The 10,425-nt window shown below is 45.9% G+C and overlaps 1 protein-coding gene across 1 annotated transcript; it reads right to left on the reverse strand.

Annotated features, from left to right (window-relative positions):
- Nucleotides 1–5,790: 5,790 nt before the first annotated feature.
- LOC135376696 (uncharacterized) lies at nucleotides 5,791–10,212 on the reverse strand. Its single transcript, XM_064609185.1, has one exon. It carries the CDS (start codon nucleotides 10,210–10,212, stop codon nucleotides 5,791–5,793), a length of 4,422 nt encoding a protein of 1,473 aa, XP_064465255.1.
- Between the last annotated feature and the right edge of the window lie 213 nt (nucleotides 10,213–10,425).

Below are 10,425 nucleotides of genomic sequence, written 5' to 3' on the forward strand. Positions count from 1 at the left end.
CCAGAGAGTCGAACCGAAACGTTTATCGGTTCGGTTCGGGTTTAGGTTCGACAATGAGGGTTCGGCTCCGGTTCAGCTCCAGAAGGCAACTATAATGGTTCAAACCGATTCTTTCCAAACGGTTCGGTTCACGAACCGGTTCAGGGGCCACGGGTGCGAATGAAGCACAACAGGCAGGTTAAAGCAAACTTTCGTTGGTGTGGTACAGTGCTTGAAGTGGACAGGAAGGCGTCAATGGTCGTTCAGGATTTTGAAAGACTTTATGCGATATCAAAGACAAGATTAGTAGTGGTTACAACAGGAGCATAGCCATGAATTACCGCCTTGGGTTGACTGTCCCCGCACGTAGCTCATGTCTCCGGGGTTAACTCACCCACCGGGTAGTTCGCAGAATTTCGCCAGGAACAGGCGCCAGGAACATCTCGCCAGTCAACCAAGCCTGCTACCTTGGCCTAAGTCATTTAAGTGATAGAAATAATTCATCACCAGTCGGAGTCGCGAATGCACGTTAATCAGCAAACGACGCTTCATGGTAGTTGGATTGCAATGGTGCGATCCTGAGCTCGGCGTCTTTATGTAAAAGGCGCGTTATTGTGTCAGCACTGACCGCCGCCGTGCTACCATGTCGCCGTTAGAGTGAAGTGTCTGCGGAACAAAGACAAAGCAAGTACAAACAGAGGGTTCGACTAATTTTCGACCCACTGCCGATTTTTAAACACGATGTCAATATGGTTGTTTTTGCTTCTTTTATTTCAAATCCACAAAGAAACCCAGCTTGGCATGTTCTTTTCGTTCTGACCAGCATGAGGGTGGCTAGCGCTTTACTTTCTAATGCCCTAGTCACGCGGCAAACTTAATGCATTAAACGGAATGACAGTAACTTCACCTCTTAACCAACCATCATCTCGAATGACACCGTTCTCCCCCTGATTTGTTGAAAACAGTAGGCGTACGCCTTTTCTGTTACAATTATGTCCGGCATAATTGTGACAGAAAAGGTTGTGACAAAAACCTGTGACAAAAAAGATATATAGATTCTTGTGTATGTCTTAGACATTAGTAGTCCTAACAGTTTTCAGTTACTATCTCTGTCGTTGTTACTTCGTGACTCGAGAAAATCCAGATCATTGTTGTAGGGCACGACTTTTTAGGCAAGCAAAAGGAAGTCTACGAAGCTAATAAATGAAGAAAAAAGAGGAAAAATAGTTTTTACGTTCATGCACAACATGCAAAGTTCCGCACTTAATTCCGTGTGAACCGTTATTTGAACCGGTAACCGGTATTTTTTTACCGGTTTGGTTCCGGTTCAGATCCAAGATGGCGTCGACTCTTTCGGTTCGGTTCAGTTCCGGTTCGGCCAAAAATAACGGTTAATAACGGTTTTCGGTTCAGGTTCAGGTTCGGTTCGACTCTCTGTTCTTAACATTAATTTAAGTTTTTCTCTCTCTCTCTCTCTCTCTCTCTCTTTTATGTTTTTATTCATAAAACATATCCCCCACCTTCCAGGAAACCATATTCTATCCTTTTGGTTAGATCCTACTGGTTTATTTTTTTCTTTTTTGTTGTATTTGGATGTGGAGTTACTGTATATCATTGTTAGAGCCTCAAGTCCTTGGAGAACATCTTTTCTTAGATCCATGGTGAAAACATGGGGTAAATAAACATGTGCTCCTAATTCATGCCAATTCATCTGGGAAAACTCCCAGTATGCTAAATTGGTCCATACATCGGGCTCACTTCCTCAAAATAACTGTACTGGTTCAGAACAAACAGTGACGTGGCTGCATTTCTTACAAAACAAGTTCGTTTTCATTCCTGCATATGCCTTGAACAGGAAAATTTGCCGGGTAACAATCGAGTTTCACCTGAGAGAGGCAATGTTCAATTCCGGGAAGAATGGGTTTAGACCTTAAAACTTCAGGCTCGAATCCTTGTGCATGTAACTCACATGACTTGCTTCATTGGTGTTTGGCTCATTCACATTTCTCTTTAGCAGGGAGGGATACTTTTTACTTCAGATCTATATATGACAGTGGAAAGCACTTTCTTTCATTGAATGCGTAACTGTGTTGGTCACATATATGTATGTTAGAATATGTAGACTTATTATGCATATTGCATGCACCTACATGAATGTGTTACAGTGATTTTTCTTACTCTTTACATAGCACACCACGGGTCGTCCTGTGGAAGGAGAGGATGCGCGAAGCATGGAAGCCCATGAGGAGTGGCTCGTCAAGGAGTGCAGGAAGGATGTACCGAATGAAGAGGTTATCGAGTTGAGGATGGCCACAACAATGTGTTATAGGACACCAGCCCTCGTCAGACTGCCAGTGGCTGAAAGCAAGGAAACGTTTCCTTACCTAATGGACTCCATCGGGGTATGTGATGACTAAACAACTGGCATTATGTAATACAGTGGTATTTTTAGTACACCCTGGCAGTTCTTCAATGAATGTGGCAGACTCTATGGGGTGCACCCTCTCAAGGGAGTTCAAGGAACTTTTGAGCGTATCCGAAACTTGGCAACCCAGTGTACGCTGTCCTGCAAAGAAGATCTTCGGGAAGCCCTGCTTAGCGATGATAGTAGAATGGATGTTGGCTTCACACGCGTAACACAAAAACGTAGGTATCTTTTTAGTTTTGGTTTTGTTTGATGCCACACTTGTGTGTTCACACTTTTGGTGGCTGCCAGACGGTACCTGTTGTTGCTATGAACACTCGGAAACAACATTCGGTTAGTACTTAGCCAATTTCAAAAATACAACAGCTAACAAAATTTGCTTCGAGACACACTGCATGCTTTGTTGTGCGTGCAAAGTTCTGGATGCAGATGACATGGGCTGCAGTGGTTTGAGGGTATCACTATGAACTGACTCATTAAAACATTTTATTTATTTATTTTATTTATTAGATTTCAGTTATTTTATTTGGAATTGAATGTTCATGGCGTTTGGTGATGAGACTGGCTGTTCTAAGGCAGCGCCATAAACTGTCTTGCCCCTACTTCAAAGTTTTGTGACAAATGCCATATTGCTGACTGTCTTGCAAGAAGTTAATGATAGTATGCACTTAAGGACGCACCCATCTGACAGGTGTTTTTGTGTTTCCCAAGTAAACTAACAGGCAAAAATGGGAGAGTCTATCACTCGCAAGTGAATAAAAAAGGTATCTAAAGAGATTGAAACCTTTATTTTGCTGAAAATCAAGCTTTCGGACGGAGTCCGTCCTTCATGAGGTGCGATGCATTGAACAAGAAGGTGGTGAGGAGGAAATACAAATTCTTATTAGAGAGGACCGAGAGCGCAAAAAAGAAAATACAAAAGAAAGCGCAGTAGGAGCGTTACCGGAGGCAAAACCCGTTGAGAGATCTCAGGTGAGCGAACATAGTAAAGAAGACCACTGGAAGAAATATGGGGTTAGAGAAAAGAAAAACAATGGCAGCACTTGTGTGTAGCCAGCATTCTAACGTACAGAAGCTGCGAAAAGGCCATCGGTTATTAGGAGTTTTGCAAATGTGGTACATTCTTAAAATGGGTCAAAAAGGGGGGGGGGAAGAAAAAGTAATAAGCAAAGAAAAATAGAATCTGCAGAAATTGTGACATGTCTGTTGAGAACACAAGGTCAGCAGACATGTCACAATTTCTCCAGATTTTATTTTTCTTTGCTTATTATTTGTTCTTCCCCCCCTTTTTTTTACCCATTTTTAGAATGTACCACATTTGCAAAACTCCTAATAACCGATGGCCTTTTCGCAGCTTCTGTACGTCAGAATGCAGGCTAAACACGAGTGCTGCCATTGTTTTTCTTTTCTCTAACTCCAGCAGTGTAATGTTTCTTCCAGCGGTCTTCTTTATCATGTTCGCTCACGTCGAAAAGGGGAAAAAAATGAAACACTGTCAAGGAGCCCGCGAAGAGGGAATCACACACGTAACATGAAAAACGATTAGGAGCAACTAATATTTATTCGAACAAGAACTTTCGTGCAAGAGACTGCACTTCTTCAGGAACCTGAAGGAAACCTGAAGGAACCTTCAACCTGAAGAAGTGCAGTCTCTTGCACGAAAGTTCTTGTTCGAAGAAACATTAGTTGCTCCTAACCATTTTTCATGTTATATGTTCGCTCACCTGAGATCTCTCAACGGTTTTTGTCTCCGGTAACGCTTGTACTGTACATCGCTTTTCTTTGTATTTTCTTTTTCGTGCCCTCAGTCCTCACTAATAAGAATTTGTATTTCCTCCTCACTACCTTCTTTGTCTCCTTTCTTTGATGTACATTAGTATAAATATCTCTACCAAGTGTTCAATGTATCGTACCTGATAAAGGTCGGACTGCGTTCGAAAGCTTGATTTTCAGTAAAATAAATGTTTCAATCTCTTTAGATACTTTTTTTTTCTCAAGTAGTTTAGTATTTTGCTGAACCACATATTATTTCTTGAAATTGAATTATATCATCTCGTTGGTCACCTTCTGTATAACATATAGCAATGCATAATTGAATGAGTACAAATAAAATAGATACGTCTCCCATTCCTGCGTGTGTGCTCTTCCAGACCTCCTGGCTGTACATGCTTTCAATATCCTGTGCTATGCCGTGAAGGAGCCCCAGGCCATGGGAAACATCTTCGTGAAATATGCAAGTTTGTTTCCTACATGTTGTGTGGAGTAATTGGAGCATGATTGTATTTTTCAGGTGTTCTAAAGATGTCGTTAATAATGTCTCTTAAAGTTGTTTTTTGTTTTGATACCATTGATGTCTGGTTATGGCTGAAGATTGAAGGGGCACTGAAATGCAAAAACAAGTTCACTTGAAGTTAGAGTTACAATCAAAATTATGGCACGCTTTTTCTTGGTTGACAATACGCATTGAATGCCATTTCAGCTCTGTTGCGTACCGCCGTATGGTAGCGATGGCCGGATTCCCCAACACCCTGGACCGGAGTGCAGACAGGCAGACGACAAGATAACAGGAACAACATAGAAAGTGTATTTCGGGTTATGTACAAAAGGGATCTGCTTTGGCGGGACAGCGCGGCCGCTTAAATAGGAGACGTCCATGAGAATAAGGTCACAGCCTTGAAGTGGGTTCTCGGAATGGGGAATTCCGTTCCCTTTTGACGAAGGTGCTTCTCTGGCTTGACCAAGATGGTTTCCGATGGACGGGGAGGTGGCCGAAAATGGCGAGTCGTAACAGCTCGTCGCCGCCCCGGGTTGATCTCGGATGGTCTGCAGTCCAGAAATGGAGGCCAGTAGAGATGATGAACGCACCAGTGGCTCGACAACCCCGTTTTCTGGTAGTCGACAATGCAGACGAGGGCTGAATGCTGAATGACGGTTCCGCTGCCCAAAGCCGTTTTCAAAGCGTGCCGACTTGTCTCCATGGTTCCCACGTGGTCTGATCCATGGCTCGAAGATCCCGCTCTTGCGTGGTTGTCCCAGGTCGCCTTTTCTCATTTGGGTTTCGATGACAGAAGGGTCCGTTGCCGACGAACTGCATTCAACATGGCAAAACAAACAACGAAACGGAACACCACAACGCCATTCTACAGCTGCGCAGCGGCTCCCCTCTATTGTCACATAGCCAGGACTCAGTACGAATTCATGTCACTAACCTTACGGGTTTTGGCTCCCGAATTTCATACATATAAGACAATACTGCGTGACAAAAAACCTCATCATTCATTGAGCACCCCTCCTTCGAGTTCAACACACCCATTTCGTTAGAATCATTGTTTTGAACTCCTTTCCACGTTCCAAATAATAAGGCAGTACAACACGGAATATGCAAGTTAGGCCCTGCTTAAGCAGTCAGCGTTAACATGGGTTTTTCCTTTCTTATACCGAACATTGAAATTGTACTGTTGTAAAGCAAGGCTCCACCTGAGTAGCCGTGAGTTCTTGCTCGACATTTGGTTCAACCACGTTAGTGGGCAGTGGTCTGTCTCGAAAACAAACTCGGCCCCGTACAGGTAGCACGAAAGCTTCTGAGTGGCCCAAACTAGACACGCACACTCCTTTTCTGTTGCACTGTAAGCCTCTTCTCTGATAGAGAGCTTCCTGCTTGCATACAGTATTGGGTGCTCCTGATTGTCGTTGTCCTTTTGACTGAGAATAACTCCCATTCCACGATTACTTGCATCACATTGTACTATAAATGGCTTGGTAAAATCTGGAGATCTAAGGACCGGAGGCTTGGTCAGAGCGGCTTTCAGTCTTTGAAATGCGCTCTCCTTCTCGTCATTCCAGTTTACTTTATTCGGTGCTTGTTTGCGAAGCGAATCAGTCAGGGGACTTGCTATCTCGGAGTATTGCCGAATATAGCTCCTGTAGTAACCAGTCAGACCCAGGAAGGCCCTGACCTCTGATTTGCTCTGCGGTCTGGGAAAGTCTGCTATCGCTGCTATTTTCATTTCGGCTGGCGTCCGCTTTCCCTGGCCAACGCGATGTCCTAGGTACAACACTTCTGCTTGAGCCAGGTGGCATTTACTCGCTTTCAGTGTTAGACCAGCAGTCTGTAGACGGTTGAAAACATCGCGAAGATGCTCTAGGTGGTCTTGCCACGAGTCCGAAAAGATGGCGATATCGTCTAAATAGGGTACTGCATATCCTTCCGCCCCTCGCAGTACTTGACTCATAAGTTTTGAAAAACAAAAAGGTGCGTTCTTAAGGCCAAAGCTGAGCATTAACGGCCTGTATGAACCGAAGGGTGTTGTAAAGGCGGCAAATTGTTGCGCTCGCTCGCTCATTGGCACTTGCCAATAGCCTCTGACTAAGTCTAGCGTGGTGATAAACCTAGCCCGACTGACCCTTTCCACTCTCTCCTCTACATTCGGTATCGGGTACGCTTGCGTCTTTGTTACAGCGTTCAACTTCCTATAATCGATACAGGGCCTAGGCTCTTTGCCCGCCACTTCAACAATGATCATAGGTGACGCATACTCGCTTTCCCCTTCTTCAATTACTCCCAAATCAAGCATGCGTTTGATCTCTTTTCTCATTATTTCCTCCTGACGCGGGGAAATGCGGTAAGGGCGTGAACGTACAGGGGATTCACTGGTCAACTCTATGTCATGAGTTGCAAGGGCAGTTCTGCCTGGGTAATCTGAGAAGAGATCTTTAAAATCCTGTACCAGTTGCTTGACGTCCTCCTTCTCCTGCTCGGAAAGCTTAGCGTTACTTAGTACCGTCTGCACGATCTCGTCTATGTTGGCACTACTTTCCTTAACGTCACCCCATTCTACTAGGTCCGAGGGCTGCTCTTCGGGAACGTTTAAAGCTACGCTTACCACGTGTGTCGAACTCAAATAGGGTTTCATTAGGTTCGTGTGGTAAGTCCGTACTTCCTTTTTCCTTCCCTTGAACTCGATCATGTAAGTAGTGTCCGAAAGTTTCCTAATTACTTTAAACGGACCGTCCCAATGTACCTCTAGCTTGTTGGCCCTCGTAGGCCGTAACACCAACACCTTGTCACCTTCCTTATAAACCCTAGGGCGCGCGTTGCGATCGTAGTAGGTTTTCGCCCGCTGTTGCGCTTCTCGCATGTTACTCTCCGCTATTTCACGCGAATTCCGAAGTCTTTCGAGTAGGCTCAGAACGTACTCTATAACCGTTGTGTCGCTCTGCTCGTCTTCCCACTTTTCCCTTATGAGGCGCATAGGGGAGCGAAGCGCACGCCCATACACTAGTTCGGCTGGGCTGAACCCAGTGGCTTCATGAGGCACGGATCTCAGTGCAAACATTGCCCCCGGAAGACCCGCCTCCCAGTCTGTCTTCCATTCGTAGGTCAAAGCCCTCAGTACGCGCTTCAGCACAGAGTGCCATTTCTCCACTGAGTTACTTTGTGGATGGTGTAGGGAGCTATGAATTACCCGGATTCCACATTTCTCTAGAAATGTCGTGGTCAGTGCGCTCGTAAAAACGGATCCATTGTCACACTGGATCTCCTTTGGGAACCCTACCCGGGCGAATACAGACAAAAGACCGTCTACGATTTCCGTCGAAGATTGCTCTTTGAGGGGCACCGCTTCGGGGAATTTGGTAGCCGGACAGATCATGGTAAGCACATACCTGCTACTGGATTTCGACGCGGGAAGTGGCCCGACTACGTCTATGACCAATCTCTGAAACGGCTCGCTGATGATCGGAACGAGAGTTAGAGGCGCTTTGCACCGCTCGTTGGGTTTCCCCACCCTTTGACATGTGTCGCATGCCCTAACATAGTTCTCTACGTCTCTAAAACACCCAGGCCAGTACCATTCTTGAAGTAGCCGTTGTTTTGTTTTACGCGAGCCTAAGTGTCCCGCCCAAGAGTTGTCGTGACAAAGCCGTAAAACATCATTGCGCAAGCTCTTTGGTACGATCAGCTGGTCTACCACTCGTCCTTTTCGATCCTCATAGTGCCGGTACAAAACATCATTTTTCTTAAAGATCCTGACATTCTTCTTCGCAACCCCCACCTGATCATTACGGCTTAGTATCGCTAGAGACGCGTCGTCACCCTGGAGTTTGATAAGCGTATCTCTGTCTACGTGGATCAGGTTAGTTAAAGCTTCACTCGTTGGTGCCAAAAATTCGCCTCTGCTAGAACCTATGTCTTCCTGATCGTCTGCGCTCTGATGATCTCTGACTGTCGGCGTCTTTACATGATGGCCCCTATCTCCTTGGTCATTCATACCCTGCTCCTCAGCCTCTTCCGCAGCTTTCAATTCCCTAAGCTCTCGCGCCTTCGCCCTTGTCAATGCGCAGATCGTCTCTGGTTCTAGATTCATGCCCGCTTTGCGCATTAGGTGAGCCGTTCGATTTGAAAGTAGATACAAGTACTTTTTAGGTAACTTGTCGCTTACGGCAGCTTCGGTTCCGAAAGGACCCTCTAGCATTACCTCAGCTACGGGTAAACACACTGTCTGTTCTTCCATCACTTGTCGGATCCACACACATTTACTCAGGTAGTTTTCCGACGATACAAATGATGGATGGACTAGGTCCAAACTAGCCCCACTATCTCTCAACACCGTACACGGTCGCCCGTTTACTTTTAGCTCGTACAAGTAAGGCTTCATTAGGTCTTCGCTATCGCTTTCACTCTCGTATGCCATAGCGACACGGGGATTTCTACAGCCCACGGCAATGTGCCCTTCTTCTTTGCAGCGGTGACAGACAATCGGTTGTTTTTTCTCAAACGCTTTCACTTTTTGTCTGTCGTTCTGTCCTTCCTTTCCCTTCTGGTCCCCTTTTGCCTGGCTATTTTTAGGGGTTTCCTGGTTGGCGCTCTCCCTTTGCTCCCGCTTTCGTCCATTTACGAGAACCGGTTTACTTGGTCGCGTGGGTGCCGTGGCCCCTTTTGCGTCAATCCCTCTCAACGAAGCGTACTCATCAGCGAGATCGGCGGCTGACTCTATTGTCACGACTCCCGACTTATCGCGCACCCAGTTTTTGACGGTTTCGGGTATCTCTTGGAAAAACTGTTCTAACGCAAACACCTCAACAATTTTATCCGCGTTCCCGAAAGCTTCAGCACTCTTCAACCATTCTCGCAGGTTTGCTTTGATGTCGAATGCACGCTCTGCAAAGCTGCTCACATTTCTTCCCGTTCCATCGCGGAATCTACACCTGAACGCCTCGGCAGAGAGACGGAAACGCTTCAGCAAACTTTGCTTTACTTTGTCGTACTGTTTCGCGTCCTCTGCCGAAAGGCGTGCTACACTGTCTGCGGCTTCACACGGGATGACTGTCATTAGCCTAGCCGGCCAAGTTTCTTTAGAGTACCTCTCTCTTTCGCACGCCCTTTCAAAATTTACAAGGAAGAGTCCCATGTCCTGACCAATTTTGAAGGGTTGCAAAAGCCTTGACATGTCCACATTCTCTGCCCTAGAAACTGACTGACGGCTCTCAGATGGGTTCGTAGCCTCCTTACGAAGCTCGAGTTCTAGCTTCAACTTCTCTAGCTCGAACGCGCGCGTCTCCCTCATCTGTTCCAATTTCATCTTCTCGAGTTCGAGTGCTTGAGATTCCCTGTTTTGTTTCTCTTTTTCTTTCTCATCCTGTTGTCTCTTATCTAGAGCTTTGAGGGTTTCGTTAATATCATCGTCCTCAAGTCCTGCCTCTTGAATAGCCTCTACGACTTGCGCCTTCCTCGCTGTACTGCTTATGGGTATTCCGAATTCCTTACACACATGCAGTAAATCTGCTCTAAGGAAACGCGTCAAATCCATGATACAGCTCTCGCCTCACGGTATTGTCCTAACAACCTCCGTCGTACTGAACAAGAATACTCAGCTAGTACCGGCAGAGGTAGCCCCAGATAGATTTGATTGCCCACAAATCTGTTCCTGGCAAAATGACAACAAAGTGAAACCGCTTACCAGCTGCATCCTGAAGTCGTGGATCCCATTCCGCCGCTGATCACCAGTTGTTGCGTACCGCCG

This window comes from Ornithodoros turicata, unplaced genomic scaffold (genome assembly GCF_037126465.1).
Source record: "Ornithodoros turicata isolate Travis unplaced genomic scaffold, ASM3712646v1 ctg00001226.1, whole genome shotgun sequence".
In the NCBI taxonomy this organism is placed as follows: domain Eukaryota; kingdom Metazoa; phylum Arthropoda; class Arachnida; order Ixodida; family Argasidae; genus Ornithodoros; species Ornithodoros turicata.